This window comes from Mustela erminea, chromosome 20, assembly GCF_009829155.1.
Source record: "Mustela erminea isolate mMusErm1 chromosome 20, mMusErm1.Pri, whole genome shotgun sequence".
Classification (NCBI taxonomy): domain Eukaryota; kingdom Metazoa; phylum Chordata; class Mammalia; order Carnivora; family Mustelidae; genus Mustela; species Mustela erminea.
The window spans coordinates 7,123,418-7,147,679 of NC_045633.1; the positions used below are offsets into that span (position 1 = coordinate 7,123,418).

The 24,262-nt window shown below is 48.2% G+C and overlaps 2 protein-coding genes across 2 annotated transcripts in view; one reads left to right on the forward strand and one right to left on the reverse strand.

Annotated features, from left to right (window-relative positions):
* Positions 1 to 24,262, reverse strand: part of LOC116580553 (thyroid receptor-interacting protein 11-like) — a 302,056-nt gene that overhangs the window by 272,089 nt on the left and 5,705 nt on the right. Inside the window, exon 2 of the mRNA XM_032326926.1 lies at positions 11,880 to 11,890. The gene's annotated coding sequence lies outside the window, so the exon portion shown is untranslated. The remainder of the gene's footprint in view (positions 1 to 11,879; positions 11,891 to 24,262) is intronic.
* On the forward strand, positions 3,476 to 23,770 carry LOC116581443 (proline-rich protein 36-like). The gene is made up of 6 exons (XM_032328621.1): positions 3,476 to 3,655; positions 4,070 to 4,229; positions 4,494 to 4,954; positions 5,472 to 5,619; positions 19,859 to 20,142; positions 23,513 to 23,770. Exons 1-6 carry the CDS (start codon positions 3,521 to 3,523, stop codon positions 23,768 to 23,770), a joined length of 1,446 nt encoding a protein of 481 aa, XP_032184512.1. The 5' UTR covers positions 3,476 to 3,520.

Sequence of the window (24,262 nt, forward strand, 5' to 3'; positions counted from 1 at the left end):
GCCACTTTGATGTTTAAATGGGCTCAGGTGAATTTTTGTCTCAAGGATTTGATGGCATCACTGGGACCACAGGAGACTTCCAAGAGCTTCAGGGACAAGAAACACAGGTGAGGTACCCCACAGACCCTTTGAGTTCACGGACTTCATCACTTCCAAAGGCTGTGGGTAGGCTCATGCTTGATTCTGAGCTCCACTCTCATTGGGTCAAGCTCGGAACATTCGTCCAGCTTTGGGGATTCATTCTGTTTGGCAGAGGAAAGCTCTCCTGTTGACCCCTTGATGGTATTGAAAGAGCAATTTAGTGGCACTTAATTGTTACCTTAAATTAACAGCTGCCTGAGCCTAGAGAGCTTGCCATCAGGGCCAGAGTAGAGGAAGAGGTGACAGTGGGCTTCCAGTGGGACTCAGTGGTCTCAAACGTGACCAGCTTAGGGAAAAGCACCCATCCCCCAGAATTCGCAGGTGGAAGGAAAAACTCCCCAAACCAGTGATCTCAGTGGCTTGTCTGCACGGCTTTCCACAATCTGTCCTTCTCTGAGGGAGGTTGTTTGAATTCTTTCCCAACTCTTCCCAGAGGGTTTTGGAAATCAAGAGGTTTTGAAATAACTGAGCCTCGCCTTCAACATCCACTCACTACGTATTTATTCAATATCTACTCTCTGGCAGGCACTGGGTATGAGAGAGAGAGAGATGGCAGTGCGTCACCCAGAGAAGGCTGCTGCGCTTAGGAGGGCTATGGTCTAGCTGGGATGTCAGACATCCCCAGTAACTACATGTACACTAAGTAGGCACTACCGGGGCATCTGTATGACTCAGTCAGTTAAGTGTCTGCCTTCGGCTCAGGTCATGATCCCAGGGTCCTGGGATTGAGCCCTGCAGGGGCTCCCTGCTCAGGGGGAGCCTGCTTCTCCCTCTGCCTCGGACCCTACCACCCTGCACGTGTTCTCTCACTCTCTCTCAAACAAATAAGTATTATAAGATGTACAAACTGCTTAGGAGGGCATCTTAGTCCATTTGAGCTGTTATAACAAAATACCACAGACTTGGTGACTTAGAAACAACAGAAATCTACTTCTCACAGTTCTGAAGACCAGATGTCCAAGATCAGGGGGCAGGTATGGTTGAATGAGGGCCATCTTCTAAGGCACAGAATACTCCTTATAGTCTCACAGGGTCAAAGGGGCTAGGTAGATCTCTGGGCTCTCTTTTCTAAGGGCACTAATCCCATTCATAAAGGCTCCACCCTCATGATCTTTTTTATTTTTAATTTTATTTATTTGACAGAGGGATCACTAGGAGATAGAGAGGCAGGCAGAGAGAGGGGAAAGCAGGCTCTTTGATGAGCAGAGAGCCCAATGCAGGGCTCGATCCCAGGTCCCTGAGATCACAACCTGAGCAGAAGGCAGAGGCTTAACCCACTGAGCCAACCAGGCACCCTCCACCCTCATGACCTTTTGCTGGAGTTTTCCTGGAAGACACAGGAAGCCTAATGGAGATAAACTGATGATCTGGAGGTGACCACAAGCCCTGCCTTCATGGCTCGGCTGTCTGGATAGTACCATCATGGGTGGAGGCTAAGCAAGTGGAATCTGGGGAGACAAGATTCAGCCTAGTGAGGTCTCAAGATCTTGCTTAGACTTGGTGATTCTGAGAAAAGGATTTAGACAGTTCCCCTTCACTATGGCTCCTCACACTCCTCACCACTCAGCCTGGCCACCCAAACTGCCACCCCAGCCTAGACCAAAGGCTCTGGAGGAGCTGGGAAGGGCCAGGAGAGAGCAGTGCTCAGGAGACTGGCTCTGGACTTGGACCACTGGTTTTGCAAAGCTGCTCTCCTGCTCGCTAGCTATGTGACTGTGCGCACTACTGCGCTGCTCTTGGCCTCATGCTCTAGGGGGATGATCATAGTGGCTCCTGCTGTCATGCTTGGGAAATCGAGTGACTTAATCCAAGTACAGTGTGTAAAACTGTCCTTGCAGTACTAAGTACTCAGTGAAAGACCAGACAGACATATGTACTCCCATGGTTGTGGCAGCATTGTTCGTAAGAGCCAAGGTATGGAAACCAACCAAGTGTCCCTCAATGGATGCGTGAATAAAGGTGTAGTAGATAGCTACAATGGACTATGATCCCGCCAGGGAAATCCCGCCACTTACAACAACAAGGACAGATCTTGAGGACATTGTGCTAAGATAAGTCAGACAGAGAAAGACAAATAACATGCAGTACCTCTTATTTTTTTTTTAAGACTATTTACTTATTTAGAGACAGAGACAGAGAGAGAAAGAGAGAGAGCGCTAGCGCACATGTGCAAGTCGGGGAAGGGCACAGGGAGAGGGAGACAGAATCTCAAGTAGATTCCATGCTGAGCTTGGAGCCCAATGCAGGGGTTGATCTCATAACCCTGATATCATGGCCAAAGCCAAAATCAAAAGTTAGACCTTAACCAACTGAGCCACCCAGATGCCCCTGAAGGGTATCCCTCTATGTGGCATCTAAAAACAAACAAACAAACAAACCAAACTTGTAAAAACAGAGTAAAGTGGTAGTTACCAGGGCTTGGGGTGGAGAAATGGGAGAGGTGTTGTCAAAGGCACATAGTGTAGCTGAAGGATAAATAAGTCCCAGAGACCTAATACACAGTACGGTGATTATGGACACCAACGATATCAGAAACATTAAACTTGCTGAGAGACTAGATCTTAAATGTTCCCAAGACTAGAAGAAATAAGAATTATGTAACATGATAGAGGTGTTAGCTAACAGTACAATGACACCTGAACCCTAACCCATAATACTAACCCGGAAATGGAACGCGAACCCAAACCCTAACCTCAAATCCTAAACCTGAACCCTAATCCAAACCCTAATCCTAAACCTAACCCTAATACCTAACCCTGACCCGGACCCTGACCCTAACCCTACCCTAACCTTAACTCTGACCCTAACACTGACCCTGATCCTGTCCCTGACCCTGACCCTAAACCTAACCCGGACCCTGACCCTAACCCTGACCCTGAGCCAAGTGTGTGCACCACCCTCCTGGGAGAGCGGGTATGGAACGTACAGAGAGGTCCTACCCCTGATGGCATCCCTAGAAGGAGAAGCCAGAACACCTCCAATGTGCAGACGGGGAGACTGGGGAGGCCCTGAGAGCCACTGGGTGTGTCCGGGCTCACAGTCCTGGGCAGGAGCAGGAGCCCGGTCTGAACCCAGCTCTGTGCCCTCCCAGCGGGGACAACAGCTGCATCCAGGCCTCCCAGGGGCTGTGGGGAGGCTGTGTGGGGGTCACTGTATGGACAGGGCATGGGGCGAAGGGTGAGCCTTGAGCAGCTGGGGGAGGGCACCCTCAGGGAGCTCTGTGGGAAGAGGAAGTCAGTCAAGGAGCCCCCAGGCAGTGGTGACCTCACTTCCCTGACGACAGAGCCCAACAGAATTGGAACCCACATATCCAGGCACCCACATTCCCAGAAAACCCCCCTGCCCAGCTCATTTCTGTGCAGATCCTGAAGGAAGCAACATGTTCTTGTGCTGCCTACCGAAGCGCAGAGGATGCAGGCAGAGGAGAGCCCACCCACCAAACACGTCCCCTCACTGGGCAGGTCCTGTCAGGCTTCCCCAATGCCTCCGGCCCTTTGGCAAAAAGAATCAAAAGGTGACACCAGGAGGCTCAGAGTCAGACAGACCCACACCTTCTGACTGACCCGTGTAGGCCTAGGTCTCCTCCGTGTGTGTGTGTGTGTGTGTGTGTGTGTGTGTAAAGAGAGCTCATTGGGGGTGGAGCACCCCAAGCAGGAGCAGGCGGAGAGGTCAGATGCCTGGTGAGCAGGTCATGTTCACACCACAGGTTAACGCTGGTTAGGTGGGACAGGGTGTGGGGGCTGCACCCTTCTGCCCAGGGTTTATCCTGAGACCCTGCAGGGACGGGTCACTGACCCAGGTGCGGGGCTGTGCACGCACAGGTCTGAGTGGGATCCGGGAGAAGCAGGGGCACTGGGCAGGAGGATGGAGGGTATGGCCAGGCAGGGCTCTGAGGCCTCTTGCACACTCCCCATCTCTGCCTTGGCAGGCCACGGATGAACTAGGAAGGAGGCAGGAAGACACGCACTCCTCCCTGACCCCAGAGTCCCCGGTCCTGGGGAGGCCTCCGGTACCTCCCAGACCACGGCCCGCGGTACTCCATTGGACTGCGGCCCTGGACGCGGAGCCCACGGAGGCCAAGTCCGAGGGTGAGAAGTCTGGGATGGGGAGCCTGTGGCTGTGTGGGGATGGGTCGGTGCTGGGCCCCACAGGGAGAAGCCCCCGCAGGCTGATGTGGGGCCAGGAGCCACGACTTGGCTCGGAGCACCCAGGGGGTGAACTGCAGTCGGGGAGACATCCCAGTGAGGGTTCCTTCGTGGCTGCGGCTTATCTGGGAGGCCCTGGGCTGTGCCCTGTCTCTGCAAAGCCACAGGGAGGGGCAGGCCCACGGGTGACCTCCTCTCCTCTCACAGCTACTCCAGTGGAGGAGCTAGACCCACTCCCAACTTCAGCAACTCCGGAGGCGGAGATGGTGTCTGGAATCACTTCAGGAGGAGACCGGGAGCCGACAGGTGCCCTGGTGCCTGCCCACGGAGATGCTGATGCTGTCCAGGGAGAGCTGGCTCCTGCTCCTGCCCCCACCCCTGCTTCTGCCTCTCCACCTTCCCCTGCCCCTGCCAGAGCGACTCCCACTTCCCCTGCCCCTGCCTGTGCTCCTGTTCTGGCCCCTGACCCAGATCCTCCCTTGGTCTCACCCCTTCCCCGACCCCTCCCTGTGCCCCTGTTCCTGCCCCAGACCCAGCTCCTGCCTTTCACTCTGCACCGGCCATCACCCCTGCACTTGCCCCAGCTCCTGCTTCTGCCCCTTCCCCTGCCCCTATCCCTTCTCCTTTCTCTGACAGAGACACTGCCCCTGCGCCTGCCCCAGACCCAGGTCCTACCCCTGTTCCTGCCCCTTCCCTTGCCCCTTCCCATGCCCATGCCAGGACAGCCTCCCCTTCCCCTGCCAGTGCCCCTGTTCCTGCCCCAGACCCAGCTCCTGCCCTTGACCCTGCACCAGCCATCACCAATGCACTTGCCCCAGTTCCTGCTCCTGCCCCTTCCTCTGCCCCTGCGTCTGCCCCTGTCCTTTCTCCTTTCCCTGCCAGGGCCACTGCCCCTGCACCTGCCCCAGACCCAGGTCCTACCCCTGTTCTTGCCCCTGTCCCTGCCCCTGTCAGGATGGCCTCCACTTTCCCTGCCTGCGCCCCTGTTCCTGCCCCAGACCCAACCCCTGCCCCTGCTTCTTCCCCTTCAACTGCCACCATCCCTTCTCCTGGCCCTGCCAGGACCACTATCCCTTCCCCTGCCCCTGCCTAGGCCCCTGTTCCCGCCCCAGACCCAGTCTCTATCAATTGTTCCTGCTCCTTTCCCTGCCCTTGCCTGTGCTCCTATTCCTGCCTCTGACCCAGCTCCTGCTCTGGAGCCTGCACTGGCCACTACTGCTGACCCTGTCCCCGCCCCTAGCCCAACCCCGGCCCCTAAACCTGCTCCTGCGGGGCTCCCAGACCCGCATCCAGGGCCCACAACTCTGCGTGGTGATCTCCCCAGAAAAATACCGTCAGTTCCATCCCCTGACCTCGACATCCCCCCAGAATGTTTCATACCCTCCCCTTGTGTTCTTCCTCTCCCGGATGGAGTCACCGTTCTAGTCGCCGTCCTTCTTCTGTATGCTGTGTATTATTTATTTTAAATAAAAGTTCTCGTTTTCCTTTGAACATGTCACGAGCATGAAGTGCATTCCCAATGCTGTGCCACCACACCACAGAACATCGTTGCAGGATATCTCCTTCCCCAAAGGAGACCCTGAGCCCAAGCCCTCCTACCCATTGCTCCCCCAGCCTGGCCCCTCGCAACCCCTAAGCTGCTTTCTCTTTCTGTTCCTGCACGTGTTCTGGAGGTTTCTGGAAGTGGAATCCCTCAATAGGTGCCTTTGTGTCTGCACCTATTTTCAAAGGGCACTTGTTTTGGGTTTTGTTTTGTTTTGTTTTTGTTTCCTCTCTCTGACATAGAATTTCCCTTATTGGATGTTGAGACACCCAATGGATTACAGAGGAGATGTCATCCTAGGGACCCCTTTAGGAATTCTGGGCACAATCTCGGGGCTAAGGCCCCTGTTCCTGCTGGGACACCACAGTCGGTCCCCAGACAGGACACGGCTGTTTCCTCCTGTGGCCCACACAGAAACCAGGGAAATGCAGAAAGCTGGAAGACACACCGCAGGGGGCAAAAGCATCGCTCACAACCCTAGGCCAGAGAAAGGTTTCCCATGGGTCTGCTCCAATCCATGCTCTAAGTCACTGGGTCCCACAGGGACAGAGACTAAACACGTGCAAGTTTAAGGGGGAGGAGAGGCACACAGGGAGTATGTGTCAGGAGATGCAGGAGCTCCCGGGGAAGGACTCAGGCAAAGGAAACCCTGGGAGGCAGTGCTGGTCACACTCAGACTGGCAGGTGTCTGGTCTGGGGACCAGCAGCCCTGGGGAGAATGTGAGGAAGCAGAGGTCCAATGCAGGTCCCCTGGAGAGAAGGGGGACAGGCACCCCTGTCTGGGACAACAGTGACCGGCACCCATCCCAGGCCACAGGTGCAGGGCTCAGCACCTAGCAGGTGCACCTAGCAGGGCTCAGCCTGGGACTCACCCCCGGAAACTCTGGCTCAGTTGGTCACAGATGTGTTTTCAGTTGTATTTGGCATAGCAGTGGGGGAGACAGCAGGGAATGGAACAGTGTTCATGCCCAAGGAGATGGACGGGATCCTCATTCCAGTCCTCATGACACAATGTCCTGGGGCTACTTTCTCAGTGTTGTCTGGGGCACAGGATCACGGCAGCCCCTCTGAGACCCGACTCCTGCCACCCTGCTCCTGGGGACTTCCTAATAGTTTAAGGAGGAGGTGGAGAGGATCCCGGATAACAAAGGGCCAAGGGAGAAGAGAAATCCTGCCCTTCCGTGCCTATCTATCTGTGTGTCACCCAGTCCTGGAAGCACACAAATGGCTCAGCTGATCTTCACTGGGCCAAGTGTAGCTGAAGGTCACTATACTGAAAGGCAAAAAAATCCGTGCTTTCTTCTCCTTTATGCAATAGATGCCAGTGGACTGCTCCTGGCAATGCTTTCTCTCCACTTTCTCCTCCTCCATCTGTAAGATGGAGAAAGGGTCTTACTAGTCAGAGAAGGCCAGTTGATACTCCAGCCTCAGTGGAGAGAGACACAGACATTCCCTATTCCTTTTCTTTCCTCCCTGGGCCTCCAATGTGGCCAGCTCCCAGGCGGAAGTCCGAGCCAGCATCCAAGCCCTGTCCCAGCTTTGCCCGCACCCAGAAGACCACTCCACCCTTCCCGTCCAGGCCCTACTCCGTGACCCACACCTCCTCCCCTGCCCACCTCTTGCCCTCCCAACGGTCCTTTCACTCTTATTCACAGCACATAGAAACACTTCGTTCAGACCTCCTGTGGGAAAGCAGAGATGAGTGAGTCCATCTAGTTACTCAGAAAACATTACACCCGAGGGCTGATGGGAGGACAAAATGAGACTGACTACATGAGACGTGGAGACACTCAGTAAGTGGTGTCCATTTCCCCTGCACAGGACTTAGCACAAGTGTCATCTTGGGAAACATTGATCCCATTATGTGCTTCACGTCTGTCACCCCTGCCAGATTTTGAGCCCAATGACAGTAGGAACCATCTCGGTCTGTGTGTCATTGTTCCCGAGTCCACACCAGCGTAGTGCTCAAGAAACTGCGGAGCTTGAACAAGTGACTAAAATGAGGACACAAGGTCCTACGTCCAGGAACTGTGGCAGCAGCAGAAGAGACCAGACGCAGGAGAGGGTATTGTATGCCGCTGAAGGCCATGAAAACAAGTGCCCCTGACACACAGCTACCAAGAGAGTCTGTGGTACCATATCGTATTCTTCCTGTTGGTTCCTGCAGCTGTTTCACGATTCCATTTAAACAGGTGGGGAAACAGTCTAGAGGACACTCAAGGAGCCACAGTGAAAAAGAGGTAGAGATGGATTTTGACCTCAGGTCTGTGGTTTTTAACCCTCGGCTACCTCCAGTATATCAACAACATCCTTGTTATTCCGAGTGTGAACCAGCAGCATCTGTCATCACCTGAAAATTGTAAAATGTGGCTTCCTAGGACCCACTTAGATCCACTGAGTCAGAGCTGCATTGCCACACAGCCTCTGGGGGACATTTGAGAAGCAGTGGTCTGCGTAGCTCTTCCTCCCATGAAGGAGGCTTGCTTCAGGCAGAGGCAGTGTGGCAGCCTGTGTCTCAAGCTGTGCTCAGCCATCCCTCCCCTCTCCCTGTGTATATGACACTCCTCACAAGGATGCTGTTGGCAGCTGTGTGTCAGGGGCCTTTACTTCTTCCCCTTCTCACCTTTAGTTTCTTCACCTAAAATTAAAGTGGGAATGGGAATGACAGTATCTATCACATAGGGTGGTGATGAATCTTCATGAAAATGTGGAATTCACATACGGTGAATATGTGAGAAGATATGGGATATATCCTTGCTCCCCTTTTTGCCTTTCCGCCCTTTAAACCCCATCAAACATATCCCAGCAGGTCAGCATTTGTTATGATTTGAGGGGCAGACAGGCTGGAAGGAAGGAAGGGCTGACTTTTAGAGGTAAGAGAAGTTGGAAGCTAATCCATAGTCTATGTCTAACCATGACCTACTCCATGGAAGAGGGGGAATTTGCTGCTTCTTCTCCCCTTAGTGGACTGAAACCAAAGATCATGAGCATCAACCATATTTGTCCTGGATGCCTGGAAAGAGCTCAGCTCCATCTTTTGTGGGATCAGTGGCTGCTGTGATTAGTGATCCCTGCTGGGAAATTCAGCTGTGCCATTATCAAGTGAGAAGGGTCACCCAGTCCCAGAAAGCTCCTGAGTAAGTTCCATATGGGCTATGCCCCCATGGGGACCCTTGAACTGTTCCTGGAATCAGAGGCTCCGGACCACTGAGGACAGTTCAAGTCTTTTTGGTCATGTATTCAGACTCCCTTGTAGTCACTGCCATCTGTATCGAAAACAAAATGGCTCTCACGACTTATGTCAGGATGGGAACCAAACTATCCTACCTGGGAATAAGGCCACAAATGACAAGGCAAGAAACAATGCTTCGTTTTGCACTTCATGCTATGTTCTGAGATAACGTGTACACATGCACTATCTCATCTTTACAGCAACTCTAGGAAGAAGACAGCATAATAACCCCCATTGTCTATATAAGGAAACCAAGGACACAGAAATGAGGTGAGCTTCTCAAGGTTGTACAGTGTACTTGAAATCACATCTGCCTGGTGACGAAAAATGCTGCACTGTTTTTTGAAGGCTGGAGGCAGGTAGCATCTCACAGACAAAAATAAGGTTTCTCTCCTGGTTCGGTGACGAAGATATTGGTCCCTTGTTCCAACACACACATAGACCCCTTGGGAAGAGAGAGCAGCCATAATAAAGCAGGGCTTGAGGAAGCTAAGTCCTGAGTTCTAGTGACCAAGGCAGAACTGAGAGAATCTATTGCTCTGATCCCATCTGATCTGAATACACTGCTCTGTGCATTTGGGACCTGGCACCGTATACCTGGGTGACCAGCGGTTCCAGGCTGGGTGCTCCAGGCATCTGAGGTTGGGCACTGTTCTATGTCATTTTCCCTCCCATGCAGGCCTCTTCTTCCCCAGGGGGCTGTGCCTTCCTTAGGACCCAGACCTTATCACATCCTGCTTCAAACCTTCTGCACTGCCTGCCCTGATCCCTCAGAGAAGATCCTCCTCCTCTAGAATCACTCTGTCTCTACTGGCTCCTCCTCCAACCTCCTCTGGAATGCTCTGAAAACACAAATTAAACGAGGTCACTCCATGTCGGTGCCCGAGCAGCTTGTAGCGCATGCGCGGTGATGCTTTTGGGCTCCGCCGTGCCGCTCGTTGCCTCGGCCGCCGCTGCCTCAAGCCGTTGCCGCCGCCAGGTGGCGACGATGCGGAGCTGCTCCGGCTGGGCCCGTGGGAGCCTCGGGCGCCGCATGACTTTTTCGTTGCCCGAAAGTAAACACGCCATTAAGATGGCGGCTGGATGCGAGCCAGTAGGCGGAACTTAAGATTTTGTATCTATGTGGCTGCGAGTGATTGGTTGTGCAACCTTGGTATATATACACATGCGCGGGCGGGGGAGAGAGGAGATCCCAACAGCTACCCAGAAATAAAGCTTGCTTCGCTGAGGTCTCCTGGTCGTTCTTGCTGGCGAGAGCGACAACTCCAACTTCAAAATCCCTCGGAGACCCACTGTCTTTCAGCCCAGGGCATCCAAAGTCCTTCCTAAACTCATCCCACACCCTTCCTTCACCCACACCTGGCTCTCCAGCCACCCCGCAGCTTCACAGCGAGTTCTCACTTCCCGGCTTCTACTCATGCTCTTCACTACCCCTGCCATGTCTTTTCCTCAACTTATTCGTCTCACAGTATGGCCTTCAGCAAATCACCTCACCTCTCTGAAACAGAAATGGGTAGAAATGCGTTGTTCTGGGAGCTAGTAAAAAAGAATAAGAAAATGGAAAGAGGTGAAACATTTCTTAACATGTGTCAGGCATTTTATATGTATCATTCCATCTAATTGTCACCAACAACCCTACTGGATAGCCTGAATTACTTTCTGTCACAGGGTTATTAGGTACTGAGTGTCACAAGGTAGAAGGTGGTGGAGTCCAGGTAGCCAGGACCCAAGAGCTCAAACACAGAAACCCTCCCCACCAGACCAGGCCCCTGGGAGCTACCAAGAATGTGTAATTAATGTGCTGGCCCAGAAGGGGTCACCCAAGCATGAGATCCCTGAGCTGATGAGTAAATGGCATCATGGCAACCACAGGGCCTGGAAGGGGCCAAAAATTTGACCACCCTCTACATAAAGCATCTCCTGCTTCATGCTCTTTATACCAGAAGAACGTCCCTATGATAATATTAACCACAATATTGAGTAATAATAAAAACACCACGTCTAGAATGCTTCACATGTACCATCTTCTCCTTGAATTTATGTATGTATACATATTTTTTTCATTGAATCCTTAAAACAGACCACTTTACAGATGAGGAAACTGTAGGATAGAGAGGTTAAATACCATGCCTAAGGAAGCACAGGAGCATGGGGTAGAGTTAGGACTATAGTCTGAGGCTATTTGACTCAAAGCCTGTTCTCAGAAAACCCAGGCCACCCTGCCTGAACAATCTTCCACCTTATATGCCACCTTCATCAATGAAGTTGGAATGGCTTCTGTCCATCAGTATAGGACCCACCAAGAGAGGCTGGCAGGCTGTCTCTCAGGGGACCCCACTGGATTCATTCATTCATTCCTTGTGCCTCACAAACCCAAGGCCTGAGGACCCTACAGTCAGGGGTGTTCAGAGAGACTGAGGCTTGCCGGCAAAACTTATGAAAGAGGGCACATGCAACAGAATGAACTCTCAATAAGTGTGCCACTTACAATGATTATTTGAAATGCCAAGAAGACCAGAGTGCTTCTGCTGTCATGAATAGCGCATTTGTTCCTTGTCTGGAGCCAAATAACAATCATGTGCCTGTTAAATAGACATTTGTGGAACATCTGCACAGCAGTGAGCAAAAGCAGGTATAGCAAAAAGGTGGTTAGGTGAGCACATCATCATCTAAACTATGAGGAGCTTCTCTGGGTTGTAGGTGACAGAGACCACTTGCATTTACTTAAGTAGAAAGTAGAGTTTCTTATATAAAGCAATATGGTATGGGGCTATCTCATAATATCCCTAGACAAGAATTAAACTGTGGCCTCAGCTACCCAAGGGAATTCTACCAAACATTTAAAGAAGAACTAATTCCTATTCTCCTGAAACTGTTTCAAAAAATAGAAATGGGGGCGCCTGGGTGGCTCAGTGGGTTGGGCCGCTGCCTTCGGCTCAGGTCATGATCTCAGGGTCCTGGGATCGAGTCCCACATCGGGCTCTCTGCTCAGCAGGAGCCTGCTTCCTCCTCTCTCTCTCTCTCTGCCTGCCTCTCTGCCTACTCGTGATCTCTCTTTGTCAAGTAAATGGATAAAATCTTAAAAAAAAAAAAAAAGAAATGGAAGGAAAACTTCCAAAGTCATTATATGAGGCCAGCATTACCTTGATCCCAAAACCAGACAAGGATCCCATCAAAAAAGAGAATTGCAGACCAATATCCATGATGAACACAGATGCGAAAGTTCTCACCAAAATATTAGCCAATAGGATCCAAAAGTACATTAAAAGGATTATTCACCACCACCAAGTGGGATATATTCCAGGTCTGCAAGCTTGATTCAACAACTGCAAGTCAATCAATGTGATACAATATGTTAATAAAAGAAAGAATAAGAACCATATGATAATCTGAATAGATGCTGAAAAAGCATTTGAATAAGTACAGCATCTCTTCCTGATCAAAACTCTTCAAAGTGTAGGGATAGAGGGCACATACCTCAATATTATCAAAGTCATCTATGAAAAACCCACCGTGAATATCATTCTCAATGGGGAAAACCTGAAAGCTTTTCTGCTAAGGTCAGGAACACAGCAGGGATATCCATTATCACCACTGCTATTCAACATAGTACTTGAAGTCCTAGCCTCAGCAATAGGACAGCAAAGAGAAATTAAAGGCATCCAAATCAGCAAAGAAGAAGTAAAGCTATCACTCTTTGCAGATGATATGATACTATATGTGGAAAACCCTAAAGACTCCACTCCAAAACTGCTAGAACTTGTACAGGAATTCAGTAAAGTGTCAGGATATAAAATCAATGCACAGAAATCAGTCGCATTTCTTTACACCAACAACAAGACAGAAGAAGGAGAAATTAAGGAGTCGATCCCATTTATAATTGTACCCAAACCCATAAGATACCTAGGAATCAACCTAACCAAAGAGGCAAAGAATCTCTATTCAGAAAACTATAAAGTACTCACGAAAGAAATTGAGGAAGACACAAAGTGAAGGAAAAATGTTCAATGCTCATGGACTGGAAGAACAAGTATTGTGAAAATATCTCTGCTACCTAAAGCAATCTACACATTTAATGCAATCCCTATCAAAATACCATCAGTTTTTTTTTTCAAAGAAATGGAACAAATAATTCTAAAATTTATATGGAATCAGAAAAGACACCCAATAGCCAGAGGAATGTTGAAAAGGAAAGCCAAAGTTGGTGGCATCACAATTCCAGACTTCAAGCTCTATTACAAAGCTGTCATCATCAAGACAGTATGGTACTGGCACAAAACAGACACATAGATCAATGGAACAGAATAGACAGCCCAGAAATGAGCCATTAACTCTATGTCAGCTAACCTTTGACAAAGCAGGAAAGAATGTCCAATGGAAAAAAGACAGCCTCTTCAACAAATGGTGTTGGGAAAATTGGACAGACACATGCAGAAAAATAAAACTGGACCATTTCCTTACACCAGACACAAAAACAGATTCAAAATGGATGAAGGACCTTAATGTGAGAAAGGAATCTATCAAAATCCTTGAGGAAAACGCAGACAGCAACCTCTTCAACCTCAGCCACAGCAACTTCTTCCTAGGAACATCGCCAAAGGTAAGGGAAGCAAGGGCAAAAATGAACTATTGGGATTTCATCAAGATCAAAAGCTTTTGCACAGCCAAGGAAACAATCAACAAAACCAAAAGAAAACTGACAGAATGGAGGAAGATGTTTGCAAATGACATATCAGATAAAGGGCTAGTATACAAAATCTATAAAGAGCTTAGCAAACTCAACTCCCAAAGAACAAATAATCCAATCAAGAAACAGGCAGAGAACATGAACAGACATTTCTGCAAAGAAGACATCCAGATGGCCAACAGACACATGAAAAAGTGCTCCACATCACTTGGCATCAGGGAAATACAAATCAAAAGCATGAGATACCACCTCACATCAGTCAGAATGGCTAAAATTAACAAGTCAGGAAATCACAGATGCTGGTGAGAATGGAGAGAAAGGGGAACCCTCCTACACTGTTGGTGGGAATGCAAGCTGGTGCAGCCACTCTGGAAAACACCATGGAGGTTCCTCAAAAAGTTGAAAATAGAGCTACCCTATGACCCAGCAACTGCACTACCGGGTATTTACCCTAAGGATACAAATGCAGTGATTGGAAGGGGCATGTGCACCTAAATGTTTATAGCAGCAATAACCACAATAGCCAAACTATGGAAAGAACCTAGATGTCCATCAACAGATGAATGGATAAAGAAGATGTGGTGTATATATATACAATAAAATACTATGCAGCCATCAAAAGAAATGAAATCTTGCCATTTGTGACAATGTGGATGGAACTAAAGGGTATTATGCTTAGCAAAATAAGTCAATCAGAGAAAGACAACTCTCATATGATCTTCCTGATATGAGGAAGTAGAGATGCAATGTGGGGGTTTTGGGGGTAGGGAAGGAATAAATGAAACAAGATGGGATTGGGAGGGAGACAAACTGTAAGAGACTCTTAATCTCACAAAACAAACAGGGTGGCTGGAGGAGGGGGGTAGGGAGAAAGTGGTGGGGTTATGGACATTGGGGAGGGTATGTGTTATGGTGAGTGCTGTGAAGTGTGTAAACCTGGCGATCACAGACCTGTACCCCTGGGGCTAATAATACATTATATGTTAAAAAATAAATAAATAAATAAACTGTGGTCTCAAGAGGGATAGAGGTTAAGAACAAGAAAAGCAGAAGCCATGAGATTTTCTTTCTCTCAAATATTTTATATATATATACATATATATATGCATGTATATATATATATATATATATACATACTATATACACTCTGTAAATTTTAGCTGTTAGATATATAAATGACATGTATGTTTTTATATATCTATTTCTTCTAATTCCTCTCTCTCCTCTCACAGTCTGTCAAATCAGATATTCCCTATACATCGACTTCACCCTTTTCTTGTGTAAGTCAGAATTCTTGCTTCACAGAAACTGATCATGACTGAATTAAACAGAAAAATAATTTATTGAAGGGCTATTAGGAAGCCCAAAGAACAAGACAAAAAATGAACAAAAAAAGCAACAGGCATAAAGTGAAGCTAGACAGTCAGACACCACCAACATCCCACTGCAGACTGAGCCCGGAAGGACGCCACTGCTGCCACTCCTGCAAACCCACCGTCTCAGCTTGTCCAGCCTCCCCACCTGCTGGCACCAGGAACCACGTGAACACAGACTCTACATCGCCCGTAGCAAGCTTGTGAGCTTTTGTTATGAAAATTTACAATAGTATATAATATATACACATACTACACACACACACACACACACACACACACACACAAACAATATAAACATACAGATAGATACATATACACACACACCCAAGTAGAGAGAATGGTATAAGGAACTCCCATCACTAACTTAAATAATTCTCAACTCATGGCCCATCGCCACAACCCCCATAACATTTTGAAGCAAATATCTTCATCCTATCATTTGACCCACAGCTACTTCAACACTTGTCTCCAGAACACGGTTTCACAACCTTGGCATTCCCTACATCTTGGGTCCCATCATTCTTGGCTGAGGGCGCTGTACTGAGCATAGTATGATGCTTAGCAGCAGCCCTGGTCTCCATACACGACATGAGGGTAGCCTCTACCTCACTCCTGCTTCTGACCACCGGATATGTCCTAGACATTGCCAAACGTCTCCTAGGGAGCAAAACTGCCCTTGCTGGACACACACATAGATATACCCACAAAACTATCATCACTCTTTAAACATTTCAAAATAATTTCTCAATGTCATGACATGTCAGGTTAGAGTTCAAATTTATCTGATTATCTCATTAATATTTTGACTCTATGCATTTGTTAAATCCTGAGTGAGAATAAGACCCATACCTTGTGATTGGTCAACAGGTCTCTCAAGCCTCTTTTAATTACAGGCCTCACTTTCTCCCTTCTCTTTCTTTAGCCCCTGCAATTTATTTTCCTAAGACATCAGGTCCTGTAAGGGTGCCTGGGTGGCTCAGTTTGGCTAAGCGTCTGACTCTTGATATCAGCTCAGGTCCTGATCTCAGGGTCCTGGGATCCAGCCTCTTGTTGGGCTCCCTGCTCAGCGGGGAGCCTGCTTCTCCCTCTCCCTCTGTTGTTCCCCCTGCTTATGCTCTCTGGCTTGCTGTCTGTTAAATACACAAAATTTATACACAAAACAAAAGAAAAAACAATCCATAATTTTCTGACAAGAGCTAAGGGTGTAACACATTACATCAAACATGCAGATCACGATATCCCAGAACCTGAAGGACAGAGCCCTGCTAAGTGTCATCAAACATTAATTCATGGGGTCTCCCAATCTCACTGCATGTTTTTTTAGATGACGGAAAGCCCAGTGCCAAAAAAGCTTTGATTAAATGCGTCCAGATGGCAAACATGCTTGGTCCTTGTACCCTGGGGCCTATCGCAGACAGCTCTGACTCAGTGAGTCTAGAGTAGGACACAAGGATCTGTTTTTTCGTTAAAAAAGCCCCATAGGCTGGGTGCCAGGGTGGCTCAGTGAGGCAAACACCTGCCTTTAGCTCAGCTCATGACCCTGGAGTACCTAGAATGAGCCCTGCATCAGGCTCCCCTCTCAGCAGAGACTCGGTTTCTCCCTCTAGTCCTCTCCCCAGCTCCTGTTCTGTTTCTCACTCTGTCCCTCAAATAAACAAATGAATATCTTAAAAAAAAAAAAAAGTCCCAAGCTTTGCTGGTTTGCACTTTGGGTTGAATACAACTATTTAGTCTCTGCAATTCCAAACCCAAACTTCCCCTACAATGTTTAGGCTGCCCACACAGGAAGGCATTGGAAACTGAGAGAAAAGAAAAGAGAAATTATAAAAACTATCCCATAGAGAGTCAAGAAAAGCCAAGCTCTAGCTATACTACTTCTCTGTCCTTATTCTGTGTCTGAATTACTCTACAGTCAATTTACTTTAAATGAGCAAGTTTGCACAAACTTTTACCAACAAATATTAAATAAATCAATTTATCAGATTTTACATACACCTAGCTAGGATACGGTATTGAAAAGCATTTTATTTCCCTCTCATCATTTCAGTGGCACTTCGGATTCTCTTGGCAAATAACTGTCAATATGAGAAAAATTGTTTCTAATTCAACAGTGTGACACATGTGGTCAACAGCACCTGAAAGCTGGAGAAGAAATGAAGTTCAGTGGAATCATTTAAATTCACAAATGTCACCACAGACTGCCTCCAGGTCTTTAAAACTTATGTATGTATGCATTTCTTTTTTTTTTTTTTAAGATTTTATTTATTTATCTGACAGAGATCACAAGTAGGTGGAGAGGCAGAAGAAGAGAGAGAAGGGGAAGTAGGCTCCTGCTGAGCAGAGTACCCGATGCAGGCCTCAGTATCAGGACTCTGGGATCACGACCTGAGCCAAAGGCAGAGAGCTTTAACCCACTGAGCCAACCAGGTGCCCCTATTTATTTCTTGAATCAACCACCACTGAAACCTACTACATGTCAGACATGGCTCTAAGTGTTTTATTAATGTTAAATATCATTTCACTTTTACAATCATCTATGAAGTGCGATTATCATCATCCCCATTTCGCACATCAGAAAACTGAGACATACAATGGTTTAGTAACACGGCTCATAAGAAGCGGAGCTAGGATCAGCCTGGGTCTGGACCCCATGTTTTAAATCACTATGATTAGTCTCCAAGAACCTACAAAAAGTCCAAGTCTTCACCCCAAACCTTGGTTTTCCCCACTCCACGGTCCCCACGTGCCCCGAGTTTCAAGGACATTCTCTCAATTCCTTTAACAGTTCACACTCCTTCCCTGCTCTAACTGAACACCCTCCCACATCCGCCTTTATTTCTTAGCCTTCTGGTCTCAGCTTAAACATTACTCAGTAAATTACAAACTCTAATGCACCCTGTATTTCTCAGCACTCAATGCAAAACAGTAATGAATTTCACGGGTCATTTCCTTCCTGTCCTTTCCAATCAGATGGCTCTGATTCAGTGAGTTTAGAGTAGGACGTAAGCATCTGTCTTTTCTTTAAAAAGCCCCCACAACTGGGTGCCAGGGTGCTTCAGTGATTTAAACACCTGCCTTTAGCTCAGCTCATGATTCTGGAGTCCCTGGAATGAGCCACGCATCAGGCTCTCCTCTCAGCAGGGACTCGGTTTCTCCTTCTGGTATTCTCCCCAGCTCCTGTTCTGTCTCTCACTCTGTCCCTCAAACAATCAAACAAACAAACAAACAAACAAAAACCAAAAAGCCCCTCAAGCTTTGCTGGTTTACAATTGGGGCTGAGTACAACTGCCTTAGTCTCTGCAATTCCAAACCCAAACTTCCCCTACAATGTTTACATGGCTGCAGACACAGGAGGACATTGGAAACTGAGGCAGAGAAGAACAGAGAAATTATAAAAATTTACCCATAGAGAGTCAAGAAAAGGCAAGCTCTAGTTATACTACTTCTCTGTCCTTATTCTGTGTCTGAATTACTCTACAGTCAATTTATTCTGTTTAAGTAAGCAATTTTGCACAAACTGTTAGCAACAAATATTAAATATATCAATTTGTCAGGAAATTTTAAATATACCTAATTGGGATATGGTACTGAAAAGCATTCTATTTCCCTCTCACCATTTCAATGGCACTTCAGATTCTCTTGGCAAGTAACTGTCGATATGAGAAAAATTATGTCTAATTCAATAGTGTGACACATGTGGTCAACAACACCTGAAAGCTGGAGAAGAAATGAAGTTCGGTGGAATCCATTTAACTTCACAAATGTCACTAGAGACTGCCTCCAAGACTTCAAAACTTATCTATGTATTTATTTCTTTCTTGAATCAACCACCACTAACACCTACTACATGCCAGACATGGCTCTAAGTGTTTTATTAATGTTAAATATCATGTCATCTTTATAATCTTCTATGAAGTGGGATTATTATTATCCCCGTTTCTCCCATCAAGAAACTGAGACATACAATACTTTAGCAACACGGCTTATAAGAGGCAGAGCTAGGATCAGCTTGGGTCTGGACCCTATGTTTTAAATCACTATGGTTAGTTTCCAAGACGCTACAGAAAGTCCAAGTCTTCACCCCAAACCTTGGTTTTTCCCCACCCGACAGTCCCCATGTGGCCGGAGCTTCAAGGACATTCCCTCAATTCCTTTAACAGTACACACCCTTCCCTGCTCTAACTGAACACCCACACATCCGCCTTTATTTCTCAGCCTTCTGGTCTCAGCTTAAACGTTACTCAGTAAATTACAAACTCTAACGCACCCTGTATTTCTCAGCACTCAATGCAAAACAGTAATGATGAATTTCACGGGTCATTATTTCCTTTCTGTCTTTTCCAGCCAGGTGGTGAGTCCCTCACACATCCTGTCAGTTCTAATTATCACGTGTTCCCAATCAATGAACACCCATGACCCACCCAAAAGGAAGGCCATCCACCCCCCCACACACACACCCCGACTGGCCTGATCTCAGGTGCATAATGGGGAACCTGACAGCCCCCAGTAGAATGTAACCTACTCAAGAGGGAGAACCCAAACTTCTCCCCTGTCAACGCTACACTTACTCCCTTCACATCAGTCTTCCAGAAGACTTTAGCCCCAAGAAAGCCAACACCCCACCTGCCTGCTTCAGGCCGCATTCCCACTCCCGCTATCCCCAGGCCCGGCGCACAGCACAGGTGAGATAATTAGCCGCTCCATAAACGAAGCCCCGCTCCGGGCTCTTCACAGCTGTGAAACGAGGGGCGCACGAGCCGACAACTACCTTTTGGCAAACCAGTGTCTTCCTGAGACACAGGCCCGCCTCCCAGCGAGGCCCCAGCCCCCGGGGACACGGGGCCCTGACACCATGCCCTACAGGTACCTCGGCGCAGAGAAGCATCTTCCCAAGGGCCGCTCACTCCCTCGTCCTCTGCGTCGACCTTGAGGAGGAAGTACAGGAGGTGAAAGAGGGCGTCTTCAGACCAGTGGCCATGGGCTTGGAGGTTCTGAGGTGCTGCGCCCACTGGGGCAAGGTAGCGGGATCCTGAGACGCCAGGCAAGAAGCAAGCCTCACAGAAGGCTGCAAAATGCGAGTTGGTTCCCCCGCGCTCAGCTGAGGCGTCTCAGTGACCCACCCACGTCAGCTATCCTAACAACCGTCCCGCTCATTGGTGCCTCTGCCCACCCGCTGATTGGACAATTTCCCCACTCCCTCCGCCTTCGGAAAGCATCATTGGATAGCTCTTTGGGCCCCGCCCACACAACCCTGGGCACACACTTTCTCTCCTTTCCCATTCCCACCTGGTAAGACCTTGGTCAAACCACCTTCTTCCTTTTCTTCTGCAGCTGTTTTCTGAGATTGGCCTGAGTTCATCACAAGCTACAGATGGCTGTCAGCAACACAAAACCCAGCTTTCTTCCATGGAATTGCTTTAGCACCCTTTTCAAAATGCAGTTGGGCATATTTGTGGGGACTCTTTCTGGGTTCTTTGTTCCTTGTGTCTGCCCTGCAAATACCACACAATCTTCCTTATTATAACTACTAATAAGTTCTGAAACTCCATAGACTGTGTTCCCCATTAGTATTATTTTCAAAATTGTTTTTGAAACTGCTCTAATTCCCTTGTCTTTGCACATACATTAGAATATTTTTGTCATCTCTACAAAAACAGACAAAGCTGACAGGATTTTGATAGGAATGACAATAAATCTGTCAATCTGGAGAAAACTGACATCTTTATGATGCTCAGTCTTCCAAATCATGAACGTGGTGTATCTCTCCATTTACTTCTCTTTGATTTCCTTTATCAGTGCTAAATAGCTTTCAGCATGTGGCTCCTGGACATGCACTGGGCATGCAATGCACGGTTATCCTGAAGTAGTTTCTTTGTACCAGTAATTGGGAATGTATGTTTGACTGTGGAGCCCACATATTCATTGCTACGTATAGCAATACAATTTACCTTTACATGTTTATTTTGTATACTGTTTCACTGTGAAATTCCATTATTAGTTCTCGAAGAATTATTTTGCCATACCCTCTTGTAGCATAAGGTCTGAAATTAAGATTCCTTAGTAAGGCCTGTCTTGACACCTGGAAAATCAAAGAGGGACTCAAATGGCATCATGCATGTTCTCCTCTCCCACTTCACTCATGGGGAAGGTCTCTTCTTTTTTTTTTTTTTCCTAAAGATTTTATTTATTTATTTATTTATTTATTTGACAGACAGAGATCACAAGTAGGCAGAGAGGCAGGCAGAGATCCCGATGTGGGGCTCGATCCCAGGACCCTGGGATCGTGACCTGAGCCGAAGGCAGGGGCTTTAACCCACTGAGCCACCCAGGCACCCCATGGGGAAGGTCTCTTAACCAAACACCTTTCTCACCAGAGGGACTAGACATACTGCCTATTGGTTTTTGGGGAGCAGCATTCAGTTACATGAATTCTTCAAGCAAGCTACTCATATCCTCCCATGGGAACAAGGACCTGTCACACCGTCTTGTTTCAACCAAGTCTTGCCTTCCAAGGCCCTGCTTGTTCTCTCAGTTCTCAAGTACAGACTCTGTGCAGCCCTGCACAGTGTGTGGTATCCTTCTCCCCTAAAGTAGGAGCATATGTGACTATTAAACTCTTGTCAATCACACGTTTCAGGTGTCAGGGGATCCCCACAAGTCGAGAAGGAATCTCTCTTGCATCAGGGACCTGAGGAGAAGGTGATTAAAACAAGTGGCATCACAAACAGGGTGTCCCCACGTTAAATGAGGACACAGGATCAGCTTGATCTGCTCCTTTGCTAACTAACTGGCTTCAGAGGTGACAGTCACGATCTGGGAGGGAACTGGCCATCGCTGGCCAGCTTGTGTTTTGGCCCATGTTCTGTTATCTCACATGGAGGTTGCCATCCATTTCCAAACTAATGTCCCATCCTTGCCAACAAAGTGAGAATGAATGAGAACTGACTATCTAGGAGGGAGGTGTCACCTATGTAACTTGCACGTGGCTTCTTTTGGTCTCCAAGTCTTCCCCCTGAGGGTGGCAACGGTTGAACATGCTGACTGGTGTGCTTGAGCTCCAGGGACTGGGTGTTGGGCCAGTGCTTGGGGCTGACTTGCAGATCCTAAGGAGGAAAGCGCACCCCAAGCACAGTCCTGGGGGTGGACCTCTGTGTTGTGGGTGGAAAGGAGGGGGGCCCCAGCCCCAGGGAAATGTAAGAATGGCTCCCTGGCTGCCCCCTCAGTCACTGTGGTTCAGGCAATGGGAGTGGCCTTGCTGGGCTCCTGAGCTGCTGCTACTCTCTCTGTTACCATGTGTCTTCTGAGCCCTCAGGGCTTTGAGGTGCACATCCATGGCAGCGCAGGGCCCATGAGCTAATGAAAAACAGAAAAGGAGGCGGGGGGTGGGGTGTTTGGTGTTCCACTTATCTCCCATTTCTAAACCCATCCCCAGCACACTTGCCTTTCTCATGTTGTTGCTCCTCAGCTCGTCGATGGACTCATCTTGTGAGGCAGGGGCTTGAGGCTCTGACTCTGCCCATGGACGAAATGATTTTGCTGTCTGTGGACTCCAACACTGGGGAGATGGACTGGCATTCCCACAGGAAGAGGACAGCCATCTGTGGGCTGACCAATCCAGCTCCCTTTACCCATAAACACCCAGAACATGTGCACCATGTGTGATTAGATGGGGACAGAAATAAAAACTCATGACTTTATGTGGCTAGACATGAAAATCTATCCTGAGGGAATCTGTAGAGTGGGAAAGGGGGGCAGGGGAAACAGTCCCCCCTGAGAGAAGGTAGAGCTGTAGCAGAAGATGGTTTTGCTTCATCAAAGACTAGGCTGTGGGTCCTGTGCTCTTCCACTGACCACTCCATTGTCTAAACCTGTTTGGCACAAGATCCTGATCCTCAGGGTTATGGGGGACCCCTGTGGCACAGTGAGGGGATCAGTTCCCACCTTGACTTCTGCCAGGAGACTGGAAACCATACAACCATTGCCACGACAGTAGCTCCAAGGCTGATGATGCTGATTTGAGACTCTCTGGAAGAAAAATCCGAGGAAGAGGAACAGGGTAAAAAGACACTCCCCCACCCCACACCTACATCCAGGAAGACACAAACCCAAGCGAAGGAGTGGAAGAGAGAAATCTGAATACAGGAGGCTGAAACCTCCCCACCCTAACTGACTAATTCAAAATAGGTTCAAAATTTGACCCAATTGTAAATCCAAAATTTAAAAGGGCACCTGGGTAGCTCACATGGTTAGTCATCTGACTTCAGCTTGGATCTTGATCCCGAGATCCTGGGATAGAGCCCCATGTCAAGCTCCCTTCTGGGCAAGGAGACAGTCTGCTTCTCCCTCTACCTTCCTCTTCTCTACCTCTACCTCCCTCTTCTCATTTAGGACAACCAACACCTGTTCGCTTTTCAAAGCACACTCTTGCAATTAGCGCTGAAGTTGTTCCACATGCCTGTTCTGGGTGTGAGAACCCGCAGGGATTCTGCTGGAAAGACCCTGAATCTCCACATCCTTTTGCTGGATGATCCGAGTGAGTTTCCCGATCTCCTCTTTGGAGAGCCGATCCATCTGCTGGGTCAGTCAGATGTTCTGTTCAGTGAGAAGCTTCATTTCCAGTTCCTGTTCTTTGATTCCTTGGACTAATCTTTGAATTTCAGCTTTAGATGGATCACGCTCTTCACTTCCGTTATCTCTGGGGAGAGGCTGGCTTGCTCGCACCTCCTCATCCTTACAGGGTTCTCTTGGAATTTGCGTACTTTTGTCGGGCAACTGGGCTTTCATCTCTTGTAGCGTGACTTGCAAATTCCAAATCGCCTCGTCTTCACTGCAAGGAGCTGAGCGTGTTCAGTGTTCCTCTCCTCCTGCCAGTGTTGAAGACGGTCCACTTTCTTCTTCTGCTCCTGTAAGGACTGAAGCAGTGCTCTCTTCCCCTGCTTCTGGTTGTGAATGATCTTCTGTTGTTCTTTTATTTCCTCCTCCAGATCATCTTTTAACTCGTTGAGCTGAAAGACCTCACAGTCTAGTTCTACACTCTCATCTAGGATTTTAGGGTCAACCACAGGGACAGCAGGACTTTGTTGTGGTAGGCGCTCCAGGCCTTTATCCACATGAGGATGTTCATCTGTTACGGATGGG

Excerpts from the sequence above, each read along its gene's own strand:
- LOC116581443 (XM_032328621.1), top strand. The coding sequence starts at position 3,521 with ATGTTCTTGTGCTGCCTACCGAAGCGCAGAGGATGCAGGCAGAGGAGA. Across the intron at positions 4,230-4,493 it reads CACGGAGGCCAAGTCCGAGG|CTACTCCAGTGGAGGAGCTA; the intron begins GTGAGAAGTCTG and ends CTCCTCTCACAG. Across the intron at positions 5,620-19,858 it reads GATCTCCCCAGAAAAATACC|CTGTGAAACGAGGGGCGCAC; the intron begins GTCAGTTCCATC and ends GGCTCTTCACAG.